Genomic DNA, 16,525 nt, shown 5'->3' with positions numbered 1-16,525 from the left:
AACAGCTGAAACAAGAACATCAGACACTGTCAGTGTTCCAGGTGAGTTTTGAAAGGGTTGCTTTTTGGAGAAAACTGAAACACGGTTGTAAAAGCAACCATTTTCTTGGTTAAAAGACCTCAGTTTCATAATTCACACTCAGGCAGTTCGGGTTGCTCTGAGATGCCTAGGGCAGTGCATTTTGCAAGATGTACTCTCTCCAAAGGCAGCACGATTGAACTCGAAATGTGTCTGTGGCCCAGCAGCCTGTGGCTCCCCAGGAGACTGCAGTTCCCAGACCCCACCCGGGCTGGCTACTGAGTCAAGATGGGCATTTTCACAAGTGATGTCTTCTGGGCTAGATAAAGTGCGACAGCTCATCTCCCTAATGCAAAGCAGCCTTGGTCTGAGACCTCAGTCTCGGCCCAGCCAGCGATGGCATGATCTTGTGGGAGGCATTTTTCTGTGCTTTAATTTTCCCATCTCTGAAATAGGAGTCATTCACCTCTACCTGTGTAATAGTAAAGAAGTGAGGGCAGGGGCATTGCATTCAAATGTTAAATTTGGAATGAAGTCCTAATATGTTGTAAAAAGTACAGGCAAAAGTTGGTGATAAAATATTCTTCAGTGATTCTTTAATTATACTGCTGTTACAGAATGAGCATTTTTTGAACAACTAGGGTGACGCTGGGGCTCTTTCAACTCATTCATATATACTGATGTACCAGGATGTAACTTTTACATCCAGGATGGCCTACCCATCCAGGATGTAAAAGTTACATTGAGTAAAAACTCTCAAGGAGACAATTCAATTTCCAAATGCAAATTCCAACACGTAGACAGAACACTCTAGCCACTGGTCCCATGGTGAGCAGTGAGGTTTCCTACAAAGTGTGATTGCCTTTGACATTGTTGCCGTTCCTGTGAAGTGATTTTTCAATGTTAAAAGAAGCTGGTTCTACTGGGAAAGGATTTGTTCAGGTAAAGTTGAAAGTTTACACTTGTTATGCATGGGTTTGAGGGAAAGAAGACAGAAACGACAGGGAAAGACATGAGTGTTCAATGTCATGTGGTTCTGAATGGCTTAGTTCTGAGCCTTAATTATGACGTGTTGTTTGTGCGGAGTATGAGGTTCTTGCCACATCAGAAAATGAAACGTGCACCCCATGAAGTCTTCTCCATACTCATCAGTATCCCCTTCACCTCTTGGCACTTCCTGCTACCAGTGAGGCAGCCCCTGCCATGCAGCACTGAGCTTCTGAGTCAGAACTCGATTTCAGGTACAAAAAGCAAGTTCAAATTCAAGATATTTTACTACAAATGATTATGACAGCTGATCATTAACAGCTTTTGATAGGCAAAATGAGTAGGGGAAATAGTTCTGGAGAGTGAGCATTCTACATATGATTTTCCTTATTTGACTTTATTTGGTATTTAAGGATATACTGGTAAAGAGACGTACCTTGTAGCAGTAAAACTAAATTGTGGGTATTCAGCCATGATTCCACTGGGTTTTGTTTCGTTTTCCTTCAAAAGGTTGTGTGATATTTAGATGACACAGAATCAAATGATTTGTCACCCTACTTTGTGCTCGATTAAAGAGGTGATGACACTGTCAGGGTCAGAACCATACTTTCCCTGGGTTTCCCATCATCTTATCCACGAGATTCGTAACAAAGAACAGCTGTTGTTCTGCAACATACTCAGCCAGACACTGGGGGACCTTGGCAGATGGCAAAGAGGATGGTGCAGAGGGGGCCTGAGGGCTCTATCTGTGTCCTGGCTTCTGAATCCAGCAGAATTTGTAACCTTAAACAGGGCTCCTGTTCTTTCTGTGTCTTAGACTCTTCACTTATAAAATAGGTAGAACTAGATTACCCATTAACCCCAAATTTTGCCACATAAAGGGCAATTCATTTATGAAGGCAGAGGACACAAGCTCCTTCCAGTTGTAAGTTTCTGCTGGTAACAGCCACCCCCTGAGCTGGAAAGGATCTTTCAGGTTTGGGCATAGAGGGTATAAGGCAAAGTGCTTCCAAGTGGGATGCCCTGTATTCCTTATATCTTTCCCCACCTTCCACTGACCAAAGGAGCTGTTCACAGGAGTCATTCTAAGACCTTACTCAGCTCTCCACATGCAGAGGGTAAGAAACAACAGTAGCTGGCATTTTCATGGAACATTTTTCTGAGCTCTAATCACAAATCCATCTTTCATATTGGATGCTGCCACCCATCAGCAGGGTGTGTTTTAATTATTATTTTAATTTCACATTGGCAGAAAGACACTGTCAGATAGTACCCTTCAAGGGAAACTCTTACTTAAGGGGACCTTTTAAATCTCTGTGCTTTTGGCTCATGGCTTCTTAGCACATATGAAACACATATTGGTTTTCCCCAAACTGTCCTCCATGCAGTACTTACCCTCCTGCTTTGGGGATCCACTACACACATCCTGAGTGCATCCAACCCCCTTGCGATGCTTGGAGTGGCCCTGAGAGGAAGGTCTACAAGCAGAGTACCAAGAGTACGTGGTAGGTGTATGTACACCAGGGCACGTTTATGATCCTTATTTGGCTTTCTTTGAATATCAACTCTCTATACCAAGATTTACTTGAACTGATACATGTTAGCAAAGTATTATTTTTGTATTTCATATAATTTTTTGGCTAATCTTCTGTAGACTACTCATGGTAATAATAAGCAATAAGGCCCTCATACCAAGCATTCCTCCTTTTATGAATTGAAATAGCATGATGCTAAAAGGCTAGTAAAAACAGAATTCAATATTTAACATGACCATACCATTATAGCATTGATAATCAAGCTTTGCATTTTGATTTTCAGGGGAAATATGACACTAAATATTTAATTCTGGACCACAATTGGGAAATTAGTTACAGAAAATGTAGCTTTTCAAAATCAAACAAATGAACAATCAAAAGAAAACTAAAAAATTGCAAAATTCATTAATAAAGCTTAATTTTTCTCTAAATTTTATAAATCACAAAATATGTAAGTAAGTGGAAAGTATAAATAAATCATGAATTCACCAAATCAGGCAATTCTGTACCTGAATTACATTCATAAAATTTGCAAACCTCAGGAAATTATCATCCAATGTTGATAACTGTTGGTTTTTTATTATATTTATCTGAAAGCTACACATTGCTCATCTAATTTTATATAATCTACAATATGGTATTTATCCTACATGGACATGTGGTAAAGTAATCAAGAAAAATATTTTGGTGCTTAGCACTGTCTCATTTTAAAGGCTACCATGACTGTGGTAAATTCATGCTCCAGGATGGGTTAAAACGTTACAGGTACAAGTCGGGTGGCCATTATAAATGTTACCCAAACAAAAGCCAGAAGCAGGACGCCAAAAATCAGGTCCCTAAGGCAGGCATGTGTCTTGAATGATATCATCTGTCAAGTTTCCAGCATCTTGTGGTGAGAAACACAAAAAGAAGGTCTGTGCTGTACCGAGGACATTACATCCTCATTAGCTGCAATGTTCCTCAAGTACGTAATGCAGGATTTTCATTTTAATCAGCAGCAGCTACTTGTCACTGCACGTTCATTGGACAAATACGGAACATAATACTAATGACCATTTATTCCACTCCTGAGAAACTTCATTCAGATGGAATCATACAATAACAATTTACAGAACATACTGTGTAAACTTTGTCATTTCTTTGCAAACTAATCCTTGATTTTTTTTAGTGCTGAAATCAGTCAGCAGTAGTTATCATTGTCAAAGGGACCTGAAAAGATACTGTTGGTCTTTTCTGCATGCAAAACAGATTTGAAAAAATAGCATTTGGCTTTTTAGAAGACATGACCAAATGGTACCTAATTCTTGGGATGCTGTATTTTAAGAGCCAAGCTCTTTCCTTCCTGCCTGGCCAGTGACCTTAAACCCAACATGCAGAGAAGTCCACACTGAAAACTGAGGAATAATTTACCCACTGTGATTCTTCTACCCGGGCCCCTTCTCTAAAACAAAGACTGACAACAGCCCTGAATTATGGATGTACTTTTTGTGATATGTAGTACAGCTGAGAAGAAAGGTATAGAAACCCTCGCACCATTTCACCTCCCATTAGAGGCCAGTCTTGAACAATAATCCCAGAGGATGAAACTGATGCTGAACTATGACCTTCAATTTACAAATCATTTTTCAAAAGAATAAAAAAACGTTTAAACATATTTTTGGCATTATCTGAATAACCGAAATCTTTCATGCTTGTTTTCTAAGAATAAATGAAAACAGCATGCACTGTAGTTTCTCAGTGTGGGGACAGAGAGAACATGAGGTTTTCCGATTATGTTTTATTTTAAACCTGGGTGTTTGGATTTTATTTTTGCATAGCTGAATTTAGTATATCCCCTCAAAACATAATAAATTTCTACTCCGTAGCTTAAGGGATCCATCAGATAAAATGTTGGTCTTTCATCTTTATTACCCTCCCATTAAAATGAAAGAATCCGGGACTCACTTCAGTTTAGAAGAAGCAATTTAGTTGGTAATGTCCTCAGTCCTCAAGTCTTTACCGAGAGGGAAAGTGCATTATTGCTTAGATTTCACACATCCATCTGCATAAGAAGCAACTAAGCCTTTCAGACATATACTATGTTAAATTTAATAATATCCTTTGATTAGATTATTTTATAACAACATTTTTCCATTACCAGTCATTTTCTGAGCACGGTTACATTCATAAAACCTGTCCCCCCCACCCCCGCTTTGTTTGTGTATCAAAGAGCAAGGAAGCAAAGTCTCTTTCTGTTTTGCTACAGCTGTTAGGTCTGAAAGGGACAGATTAATAACTAAGCACCACATTGGACTAGCCTTTCTTGTCCCCTGCACTACTAGCCCTTTGCAAGGATGAGGACACAAAGAGCCTCGAATCAGGCTGCTACCCTTCTTCATAACTCAAAAGCGTCACAGTGGCAATAGCCTCTAGTGCTATTTGTCTTTAGTGCAGTTGTGACACTTCGGCATGATCCATAATTTGGCAGCTATTTACCGTGACATTTCCCTTCAGTGCAGCCATAACATTCAGTGAAGCCATTATTTGGTTCCATTTACCATATAAATTGTATTGTTGTGCATGCATGCTAGCAGCTACATTAGGCACCTGAAAATGAGTAAATCTTGTAAAATAGATACTAAGTGCTGTTCAGCAGTAGGATTTCCTTGCTCCTCGGATGCAAGAAAAGAATTAAATCTGGTCCCCAAGTTTCCTGGAGCATCTTTAATTACATTCCTCTTTAATCACACTCCTCTTTTGAGCATGTCTGATGCTCAAAACTCAACATTCTGCAAAATAATCTGGTGGGCTCCACCTTCAATTAGAAGGCACTGTGGGATTTTGACTTAAGGATGAAAGTGGTGACAACCTTTGTGGCACTGAAGGTTAAGAAGCTAGTGGACCAGCTGTGGGATGATTCAGAAGAGAAAGCTACTTTTCATATGTGTGTGTGTGTGTGTGTGTGTGTGTGAGACACTAGGCAATGGTGACAAAGAGCATCTCATTCCACCAGAACACTGGAGAAGTGCAACGGAAATACGGGATCACTGACTGCTATTCTGTTTCCATGAACAGAGCACAAACCCATATCCCTGGACCACAAGCTTCCAACAGAAGCAAATACATTATTATTTAGATCAATTAGGTCCCCGTGCTCCCTCAGGCACATGAAGTGTAGCATTATTAACCCCTTACCTGTGCCTCCAGGGTGTGTTCCCTTCTGTGGTCCATGTTGTGTAGGCAAATGCTCACTGTGAAAGTTGCACATACTTTTTTCTTTTCTGTGCATATATTAAAAATCAATTTAAACTCTGTAGTTTCCCTTTCCAAAACCTACTTCCTGTCTATGTAAATTTTCAACACTAATTGGCTTCTTAAAAGATCAGGGAAATTTTCCATTCCATACATCTTAACAGGATGATTCTGGATAAAGCTATCAAATAGACTCTTCTTTAAGATCCATCTGTGTTTGCTGAATCATTTTCTAAACACAAGCAAATCAAATTTTGAGGAGACTTCTCCTCCAAATGTCTGTTTAGATAGTTTAGTGATTTATAGAAAAAAGGGTAGGGGGCTATGTCCTGAGGATACGGACAGTGAAAATACATGGCTGTCTTTCACTATACCTCTCACTTGCAGACTACTTATTAACACAAGCGCAAAGTCTCCCACAGCAAAGAAGGCTCTGAACTGTTTTCAAGACTGATTTTAAAATCTCATCAAGCTGAAGACATACTGATTTGATCAGGCGCTGCATCAGGAATTAATTTACTTCCTTGGAACAATAAAATCTGGAATGAGACCGTCCATGACGAAAGAATCGAATGTAAATGTTTTACCTCTTAGCCATGGAGGGAACTTTTATTGGCACTTTTTTTTTTGTCCAACAGGGGAGGAGGGAGAGAGAGATCTACATTCATTAACACCTTACTGTTGCTTTAAAAAATATTATATCCACTACCAACTAAAATAAATTGATTTGAGTAATTCTGAGGCATAAAGTACTCGTTTTCTTTCTCCTTTGATTTATGTCATTGTTCTGTTTTTACAGCTTACTGTTGACAGAGTGAGGTAATTCAACTACAATTTTTCCAGTGTTTTTCCCCATGTACATATAATCGACAGCCCGGAATATGGAGTTCAGGCCAGTAAACCTGCCCTCTAGAGACAGGTCACCAAGGTCCACTTCACAGGCCAGGTCCCCACTGGCACACAGCTTGAGCAAGTGCTCCATGGCTGCCTGATACTTGGAGAGATGGTGATTCAGGAGGAAGCCACAGATGCTGGCAGATTTCTTCAGCAATTTGACTGGCAGTGTTCCTGCTTTCACAGGCGAAAGGCCAGTAGGACTCTGGTAGCCAGAGATAAACCCAATTACTATCAAGCGCCCTTTGGTAGCCAAGGCATCTACAGCCAAGTCAAACATGGCTCCCCCAACAGATTCATAGACCACATCTATACCTTCCGGGTACTCGTGTTTCAGGATGGTTCCAACAGGCTCAGTTTTGTAGTTGATGGGACGATCACATCCGATAGACTTTAGGAAAGCAGACTTTTCATCAGAAGAACAGGTTCCAATCACATGGCACTTTGCCTTCTTTGAGAGCTGCACAGCAAACTGGCCCGTCCCCCCAGCTGCTGCTGTCACCAAAACTTTCTTCCCTTCTGACAGTTCTCCAAGCTCTTTTAGGCTGAGGTATGCAGTGGTGCCACTTACCAGCAGGGTAAGATACTCTGGTTTCACTGAGGGCACCGGAGTTGCATGGTTGTCAGGCACAACTGTGTACTCAGCAAAGGAACCAGGTGTCATGTAAGCCACAGCCTGGCCCACGGTGTATCTGGCACTGGCAGAGAGACCTAACGCTACCACCTCCCCAATCCCCTCAAAACCTATATCAAAGGGGGGCTTCACCGATGGGTCATAGCGGCCGGCTGAATAGTTGATGTCAGATGCATTAATACCAACAAATCTGGAAGAAAAAAAAATACAAATGGATTAGGATGTTTTCCTTGCTAAGGCCTTTATATTTTGGTTAGAAAAAATATCTCTCTAATTCTGGTGACTGTGGGGGTCGCTAAGCTATAGGATCTGATACAATTTGGGAAAATTAGTCCTGCTGTTCCACTGAAAAAGAAATCAAACATGTATTAGCTCAACAATGATCTACACTGAACATAATTTCTTTCAGTTTTATTTTTTTTGGTACCGGGGATCAAACTTGTGCTTGCGAGGCAGGTAGCAGCACCACTGAGCTAAATCCCCAGACCAACAATGATCCATACTGAATTGTATCATATTTTACTCTTCCTCAATTTAGGAATAATTTCGTATCACTTTAATCAGCCAGTGATTTATTTCATATGCCATTTATTTCCATCCTCCTTCAAAAGAAGAAATAAGGAAAAGAGAAAGAAAAAAGTCAGAAACCCTCATTACATATAAACTTCACTGGAGTTATGAGTTGGAAATTCATGGCCTCTCAACAAAAATGCTTAAAACAGCACTGGGATAAAAGACATTCAAAGTAGTCTTGAATTGATTCTGGCAACAAGTTAACACCTCAGATAATAATAGTAATGACAATGATATTATTAAAGATTGATGGAACATGCAAGGTCATCGGTTGCTACATGTTACTGTCCTGGCTGTTTTAAGCGGCTGCAGAAAATTTTCTCTCTGGTGTTAACTGTCCAGTGTAAAACATACGCATTTTGGTTAATTGAACAGAAATTGGGGAAAATAATTTTTATGGAACATTCAACATTTTACAGTCCTTTTCAGATGAAAAGGAAAGCAAATTGTTACTGTATTTTTCCTCAACAAGAAGCAGAGACATAACTTGATTAATACCAGATGATTAGTTTCATTATGGTATCCAGAGTCAATTTAATTGTGAGGCCGGTACTTTTATCAGCTTTTAAAAAATTTTCAGTATATATGTCATAATAAAAAAATACCCTGATACGCACAGAAAAAAGTGATTTATTAAAAATATCAGAAGGTGGCTTTGACAGATAAGGGAGGTCCCTAAAAATGCAATAAAAGGTAGTAGCTGTTGGCAGAAGAAAAGCTATTCAGTAGGTCACTTTGAAAGAATTTTAAAATTTAACTTAATAAACCAAAACTGGGTGAGGATACAGTTTCACTGGAATATACTCACTGTGTGCACTTGCAAATGCTCCCTTGATTACCGTCTATTTACCAAGCACAAAGTTCTCTGCAGATTAAGGAAATAAGGAAGCTGGGAAGCAGTTTCTTTCCCTAAGTCAAGCTCCTAACTGAAGTCTGTTCACCACAGCCTCCACAACATGTTACCGAATTCCATGCCCTAAATAATGTGTCGTAGTGAGAAGTGGGAACAATTATTTTTGCAGGTTTCTCATCTGGCATTTAATACCAAGATGCCTACAATTTATTTTTAGAGAAGGGCGGAGGACTTGCCATTTTTCCCTTAAGTTTACAGAATTCGCAGGGCCCGGCCTTTCCGAGAAGGGCCAGCTTCTTGGGAGCTTGCTCTGGACTTCACAGAGGCAGCCAGGGGCACAGCCCAAGCATCTGTCCTGCCTTAGGCTGTAAAGCAAACTCTGGGAAAGGTGCCCGTGGGGTGGGGGTGATAGTTGGGTTTGCTAAGTGGTGAGGGGACCGGGGCTCAAGCCCAGTACAGCTCTCCGGGATCCTTGGCCCAGTTAACCCTTTCCTGCCCCCTCCCCCAGCCTCAACGGAAAATGTTGGCGGCTCCTCTTCGGGGAGGGGAGGGGAGTCCCTACCTTGAGCTCCAAGGGACACTCTCAGGGCAGTCAGTCAGCTTCTCTTTGGTGGCCCTTCAAACTCCCCCCATTCCCCCCAACCGGGGTGTCCAGTCCAGTCCAGGGGGCTCTACAGGAAGAAGCCGCAGTGCTCCCTCCCTGCTGAGAGGGACAAGGCAGAGAAGTGGCTGGTACACTGGAGGGGAAAAGCAGCGCGAGGGAGGTGCCAGCAGGACAGGACAAGGGCGCCTCAAGCCAAGTTTGGAGAGGTGGCAGGGGGGCTCGGCCCAAAGCAGAGCGATGGCTGCTGCTGGGCAGCCTTGAGTGTGCCACGGGGTTTGCTTAAAAACCACACCGATCCCAAACCTGAGGTTCTTTGCCCGCACCGCCCTGGCAGGCACTGGGGCCCTGGAGCCCACCCGCAGGCCCAGCAGCTCCTGTCTCCAGCCTTGGGGCACCGGCTGTGAGCACTGCTGGGTCCTCTCCCTCAAGTGCCAAGCCACCCCACCGCAGGCCATGGGCTCCCCATCATCACTCCCAGACACTGGTGACCCCCTTCCCGTGCAGCCTGGCCTTGGCTTCCCCGTGCAGAGACACAGGACGCATAACCTCGACCTCGTGCCCGACACAGGGGCTTCCGCCTGGTGGACAAGTTCTTCTGAGTCCTAAACAGAACCACTGGACCCCTGCATCTGTCAGACCCCCACCCCAGGCGGGGGGCCGGACAAGACCCTGGCCTCCACGCACCCCACCATTCTGTCCCCCAGCCCTGAGGTCTTCTACAGCGTGCTTCAGCTAGGAAGGAAGCCTGGGCTGGAGGCACCCGCCCGCGATGAGGAAGCTGGGCTAGCTCACCTCGCCTTCTCCCGGGTCTCCGGGCCCCGGTACCAGGCCTCCTGTCTCTCCTCTCTCCTAGATCCAGTTTCGAAGCCACATCTCCCTCCCCGCTGTCAGACAGCTGCAGCCGGGAACTGGTCCGTCCTTACCTGGGCTTTGGTAAGAAGCTGTGCCAGGGTCTCCAGCCTTAGCTGTGGCTCCACTGAAACAAGTTCAAGGGCAGAGCTGCTTCAGAGGGAAAAGGGGCCCATTCGGGTGCCAGGACAGAAAGGGATGGTGAGCAGCAAAACGGGAAGAAGCTGGGAAGGCTGCGCAGAGGAGAGCCTTGCAGCCGCCCCCACTTAGTTGAAAATGTGTGCTTATAGAGAGTAGAGGGTTCTAGCAATCCGACAGGAGGATCCACTGAAAAAGACTAAAATCCAGGGACCCCAGGAATAAGAATGGGACCCGGAAGGGCGGTCCTCAAATATATACTTTTACTTTATTTAGACTAAAAAGGGCTGAACCCCTTCGTGCTGTTTATTGTGAAACAAGGAGATCTTACAGAGAGAGAAATGCTTTCTTTTGAACAAAAATCAAATGCGGACGCAAGTGCACAGCAAAAGCACTTAATAATGGGATACAAAACAAAATCGTTCAAATCATACTTTCTTTTAAAAAAATTAAAAAGGAAGAAAGGAAAAAAGAAAGAAGAAATAAAAGAAAGGAATCTCGGCCTGGAGAGTGAACGGAAGTATTTTTACCCTCGCGTGAGCAACAAACCGTTTATCAAAAAACGCCTTCCCCATCCCCCTCTATTGGCCATTCCTACAAACTCTCTGCTCCATTATCTTACACTTAAGGAGAAAATCGTTAGAAATATTTGGAAACGAATAATCTGTCACCCTCTTACGAAAAAGCTAAAAATATCGAACAAACTGATTTGACCCAGAGATGCTCTCTCCCTTTTTCTTATCCCAGAGCCCAGCGAAGAGGGGGAAATCAGAAGTTTTCCTGCGTGCAAAGAAACGGAGGTGCGAATCGGGTAAAGGAATGTCAACTACACATTCTAGGGAAATCTTGTACACCCCTTTTCACACCTCCCCTCAATGGTAAACTTTATTATTCTAAATCAATGTCTAGCTTACAAGCACTTCTCTCCTTACGAAGAATTTGTATTTTTTGTTAAGACGGAATGAAATGTTCACTAAAAAAAAGTCAGATGGAACACAACTAAAACCTCCAAATACCCTTCCATAAGCGAGAATTTGGGCTTAATCCATTCACTCCAGAGCAGATTTCATTATGATAAAAATGAGAAGCGCTTGCATAACATTGTAATGCAATTAACACTGCTTATGGGGAGATTTGGTCGAGGATTTAAATGAACTAACTTGCAGTAAATTATTAAACCTTTCTTCTTAAAAATCAGTAAGATACTAACTCTACTAGAACTGTTCAAAAGAATGAGACCTGCCTACAATTGGAGCAGACTTTGCAACAGAGCTGGGTAAGGGGGAGGCTAACGTTCCTGCGCCTCCCAATTCGCAGAAAAGTAGCTCCATTTTTTTTTCTGGATTCAAGATAAAAGTTAGAGGTCAAGTTGTTCCTATAAATACAATATTTATATGAAGGGGATTTCTGGCATATGTGGATGGAAAGAAGAGGGACGGATTTTAAAGTAACCTAAACCAAGCTAGTGCTCCTGCGCTGGGACCACTGAATTCAGTGATCCAAATCCCTGGGCTTTGGGAACAACTCTGGTGACCAAGGACATTCCCTGCTCTGTGTGTGTGTGTGTGTGTGTGTGTGTGTGTGAGAGAGAGAGAGAGGGGGGAGGGAGAGAGAGAGAGAGAGAGAGAGAGAGAGAGAGAGAGAGAGAGCCAGACAGACAGAGAGACAGAGAGACAGCCATTTGGGGAAAGGGAACTGGAGGGGGCAGGACTGGCAGTAACTCCTGAAGGGAGAAAAGAGAGGGAATGGTACCCCAGAGTTTACAGTTTACACTGGCAGGTAGAGTGGAGATACTCAGCAGTGTAGGAGCACAACCACCTCCACAGGTGGCAGATGGTCCCACCACGCTAAGGTTTGGCGTTTGCTTCTCAAACTTCACAGCTTCCTTGGGCCTGTACCCTCCTGTAGCTCCCTCCCCATTCACACCTGTTTTTAAAAGACATTTTATTAACGCGGTTCTGTGTTTTTATTAGCGTTTAGTCAATACCGTATCACAAAAAACCCTGCGTGGAATGCTTCCCCCACCAGAGTTTGTTTATAAAGCTTTTCAGCTGGTCTTAACTTCTGGCAGATCACTTGTGGACTCCGTGTGTCCCACGTGAATGCACTCAGACCGTGTTCTTACACTTCACAGCCTTAGCGTTCATCCCACCACGATGCTGTCCTCTGCCATATGCAAGGCCAAGGCAAACACCTTTAAGGACACACGCACACCTCTACCTCTGAGGCACTCCTTACTGGTCTCCTCAATCCCATCCTTGGCTCTCTCCACTACTACATTTCCAACAGGTTTCCAGATGTTTAATATCACTGTCAGTATTCTGTTTGGAAGGCTGATAGGAATTTCTGAACTGCACTGATTAAAAATTGCATACAGCTACTTGGGCAGGGTACATTCTGTCCTTCAGACTTTGCCTTCCCGAGGGGTTTCTAGTACTTTCTGGCACACAATTTACAGCCAGAGCTAACTCTTCCCTGTGACAATATTATCAAACCTGAAACATACAACGCTGGAATGCTTCGGATGGGACTTGGCAGGCCACAGGGCATAGAGGAGCGCCTTGCTTACAAGTCTGGCAGGGAGGGGAAGCCCTGCCCAGAGAGAGACCCAAGCGGGTATGATTCCCACAGAGTGAGGGCTCTTTCCTTCCTGTCGCTTCACCAGTAACTAAGGATTAGTTAGGTGGAAACGCATTTAAGGTGAAGGTCAGGGGAGTGGAAAAGACAGTCAGAAGGTCGAGCAAAAACCTCAGTGACACCAGAATGTCTGCAAACATGTAGGCAAATGCAGCCATGCCACCGCCCGGCCCTGGCCCAGCTGCCCGGGACACGCGTCATGCGAGCGCCCTTGCACTCAGGGGACAGACAACAGTCACACAGCACTGACAACACGCAGACGACAAGGGCAAGGTGCACTCAACACAGCCAAGGAAAGATTCCGCCGCTGCGAGGCGGCTGCCAAGCTGGAGGGGACAGGAAAAGCTAGCCAGGTGCCCCGCGGCTTCCTGCAAAGCACGTTTACCTAAACGTCGCAGTTGTGTCCGGGCTGTTCCTGTTCCACTACAGATTACGTCGACGCAGGAACAGTGGGTTCCCGCGTGGGTGGGCCGGGCGGGGAGCCTCCCCTTCTGGGTCCGGTCGGTTTTATTTCGGGAGAGGGAGGGGGAGGAGGGAAGGGTGGGGGAGGGGAGGGGAATCCCAAATTAAAATAACCCCCAGTTCTGAGGACATTCGGTGGCATCGAATATTCACACTAGCAAGTCACATTACATTCGCTTTCGCCAGATGGCGGCGGGTTCAACTTCCCGGGATCTCGCAAAGTCAGGCTGCGCGTCCGGGCGCGCGCCGCAGTGTGGGCACGTAGGCGGCCCGGGATAGGCAGCAGTGGCGCTGCGCGGGCCGCCGCAGAGGACGCGCGCCGGGCTCACCGGTTTCGGACGAGAAGGTCTCGGTCCCCAGGGAGCGGCACCGGGCAGTCCCGGCACAGGGTGACCGCGTCGCGGAAGTTGGGGCTCAGCCGGGTCACTACCAGCTTCTGCATGGTTCGGGGGATGGCGGAGCCCTGGAAGTCCAGGAAGTGGCGGGAGTAAGACATGTCCACGATGGTTCGGGTGCAGGCGGGCGCCAGCCGCAACATGGCCCGCCCTCGCCTCGGCCCGCTGTCTGCGCTGCCGTCGCCGGTCGGGGTCGCGCCCAGTTCGGGCAGCGGGGCTCAGCTCGGCTCGGCTCCGTGCGGGCGGGTCCGCCCCTCCTCCGGCCCGGGCCCTCCCCTCGGCTCCCCCCTTCCCACTACGCTCGGCTCCCGCCCCCGCCCCCGCCCCCGGCCCCGCCGAGCGCAGCACTAGCCAGCCGCACAGCCCTAGTAGAAACCGGCGCGCCCGCCCGGGTCCCGGCTGGCAATCGCGGCCACCCTAGCCACTGCTCCTTTAATCTTTTTGTTTTGGTTTGAATCTGCTTGGCGCAGACTGGCCAAGGATCCTCTCTGCCCTCCCCCTCCTCCTGGCGCGGGAGAGGCACCGGATATCCCCACCCTCCACACGCTCTGAAAGCCGGATTTGACTCTCCTAGAACAGGGGGCGGGGTGGGAGGGGGGCGAGCGAGGGGCCGGCGCGTCGGCCGCTGTTCCCGGCCCTGAGCCGCGGCGGCCCCGGGCGGCCCCGAGCGGCCCCGAGCGGTGCGGCGGCCGGCGCAGGCGCCTCCCCTTCCCGTGCGAAGCGTTCACTTCCTTGCAAGGTGGTACAAATCAACCCCGAGCGCGGCCAGGGCGGCGGCAGGGCAAGCCGGGGCCTGAGCCGGGCGGGGAGCTCCTGCGCCAGTGCGCGCGGACCAGGTCCAGCCTAGGGCCACGGGCGACCTGTGCACCCCGCGCACCAGCCTTGGGCCTCCAGTCCCCGGAGCGCCTCGCCAGCGTCCTGTGTCCTCGGCCTGTCCCGTGCAAGTTGCACGAACTAAGCCATTTTATTTATCTTGGCCTAGATTTCATGTTTTTCCACGCATGTTTTAAGTGGCTCTACAAGACTGGTAGAGGTTTCCATTGAGAGAGAACACACACCGAAACGAGAGGGCCAAATTCCCAGAGCACATAAACATTTTAAAGTGCCAGGTGGGGCTGCCCCGGCATAATAGAATTGGAGACATCGCGATGATATATGAAGACCTCATTTTCTAACCCAGCCAGAAAGAGCTGTCGTTCTACTGTGTCAATTTTCTCCCTAATTGTGTGCATTGACCAAATAATTCACTTTCCATAAAGGGACCAAATTAAATATTTCTACACTTTTCTGTGATGAGCCAAGTCCATCTTTAAATTTTCATGTAAGGTGTATATTTTAATTTACAAGCATGTCCGGTTTTCCACTTACCCACGAATTACCAAAACATAAAAGCCACACGGTGCCTTTCCTAGCAAAGTCTAACCTCCAAACTAAGGTTGGAGAAGTGACATAGGTATTTTTTTTTCTTAAATGTAGGGCAAGTTTCACCCAAGGGTGGTTTGGATCCACGTGGGCGTGTGTGTATGCATATACATGCTGGGGAGGGGGGACTAAAAGGTTTAAGACTGCAGGAACTAAAGTCTGGTTAACTTGACTTTGAGCACATGGGTTTTACCCAGGATCAGCCAGTGGATCATAATAACAACCCCCTGAATGTCTTCCTCCAACAAGCAATCTTTTATGTTATGCTGTATTAAGATTTCTTTTCTGTGTCATATTGTTTAGCTCCAGAAAAAAGAAAACAAAGCAATTAAAAAGATTGACAGGTATGGTTTGTGTGAGACCTATTTGTAATTGTCAGGGTGACGTTGGCGAGAGGAGGAGGAGTAAAAACTGAAGCAGGAAAAGCAGCTCGATGTGTCTGTCTATCAGTTGAGACTGTCTGAAAGCTCTGCGATCCGAATGTGTGTTATATTTCACTGAAAAGAGGAGAGAGGGAGAGTGCATCTCCTCTCTCCCAGGAGTTTGGGGGGGGGCAGTTCACGCTCACCTCGCCCACCCAGTGAATGTCTGCTCTTCATCCCCCCTGGCACACACTCTCCGGGTTGTTGTTGTTGGCTTTTTTTTTTTGGAAAAGGGTGCTTTTTGTATATTTTTCAAAATTTTCTGTTGGAAGATCAAGACCGGCCAAAAATCCATGCTCGAAATGTGTTTGTATTAGATTTTGCCTCCGAAGAAGCGGAGATCCTGGTGGCCAAGCCCCCCCACCGGGGGGGGGGCAGCACGGGGCACAAAGTGGCGCTCCAGCGGTGACACTGTTTGATCTGTGACTGTTTGGAAGGTGGAGCAGCGCTGACATCCCCCCGGCGCATGTATGTACGGGGGCTTCACTCCTCTGTCTTGTTTGCTTTCTTCCTCCTAGACTAAGTGCGGGAGGAAAAGGACAGCCCGATCGGCCTCGCTGGCGCACAATGAGAGAGCTGCGACCCGCGCACTGAAAGCGCCCGCCGCGACCCCCACCGGGCGAGGAGAGGGGCCGAGAAAGTTGCGCGCGGAGACCCCAGCTCGCCGAGGAAGGCGCGGGAGCGCCCGGCGCGGCGCCCGGACAGCGCCCGCCCAGCACAGCGCGCGCGGCATGGAGCGCGGGCCGCGGGCCGGCCCTGCGAGCGCCCTTCGCTGCGCCCGCGGCCCGCGCCGGGGATGACTGCGGGCTCGGCGCCCAGGCCCCGCGCGCTCCGCCCGCAGCCCCGCGGCCGGGGAGCGGCCCGTGCGGCC

At 46.7% G+C, this 16,525-nt stretch overlaps 2 protein-coding genes across 8 annotated transcripts in view; one reads left to right on the top strand and one right to left on the bottom strand.

The window, feature by feature from the left end:
* Nucleotides 1–6,350: 6,350 nt before the first annotated feature.
* On the bottom strand, nt 6,351–14,096 carry Ptgr3 (prostaglandin reductase 3). 5 transcript variants are annotated; one of them, XM_087191166.1, is made up of 3 exons: nt 13,339–13,385; nt 10,253–10,305; nt 6,351–7,489 (listed from the first exon to the last, which is right to left on the bottom strand). In XM_087191166.1, exon 3 carries the CDS (start codon nt 7,327–7,329, stop codon nt 6,565–6,567), a length of 765 nt encoding a protein of 254 aa, XP_087047292.1. In that variant the 5' UTR covers nt 7,330–7,489; nt 10,253–10,305; nt 13,339–13,385; the 3' UTR covers nt 6,351–6,564. The 5 variants fall into 5 exon arrangements, with proteins under 5 accessions (XP_087047292.1, XP_004861999.1, XP_021097791.1 ...); XM_004861942.3 differs by lacking the exons at nt 10,253–10,305; nt 13,339–13,385 and adding an exon at nt 13,745–14,096; XM_021242132.2 differs by lacking the exon at nt 10,253–10,305 and having other exon boundaries at nt 13,339–14,089.
* Nucleotides 14,097–15,495: 1,399 nt separating this feature from the next.
* The window catches only part of Tshz1 (teashirt zinc finger homeobox 1), a 74,792-nt gene continuing 73,762 nt past the window's right edge, over nt 15,496–16,525 (top strand). The window contains exon 1 of one of the 3 annotated variants that reach the window (XM_004861941.4): nt 15,496–16,525. This exon is cut by the window's right edge and continues 233 nt beyond it. The gene's annotated coding sequence lies outside the window, so the exon portion shown is untranslated. The other 2 variants (XM_087191133.1, XM_087191116.1) reach the window with 2 other exon arrangements.

This window comes from Heterocephalus glaber, unplaced genomic scaffold, assembly GCF_053883595.1.
Source record: "Heterocephalus glaber isolate CG9 unplaced genomic scaffold, H.glaber_assembly_v1.0 deba00000331, whole genome shotgun sequence".
In the NCBI taxonomy this organism is placed as follows: domain Eukaryota; kingdom Metazoa; phylum Chordata; class Mammalia; order Rodentia; family Bathyergidae; genus Heterocephalus; species Heterocephalus glaber.
The sequence above is the reverse complement of the archived record's forward strand: the minus strand, read 5'-3'. Positions and strand labels throughout refer to the sequence as shown.

What these genes read in the sequence shown, in the direction of transcription:
- Ptgr3 (XM_004861942.3), bottom strand. Translation starts at nt 13,953, where the DNA reads ATGTTGCGGCTGGCGCCCGCCTGCACCCGAACCATCGTGGACATGTCT. An exon ending in GACCTTCTCGTCCGAAACCG is followed by an intron (nt 7,490 to 13,744) that starts GTGAGCCCGGCG and finishes TTTTTCTTCCAG; the next exon opens with ATTTGTTGGTATTAATGCAT.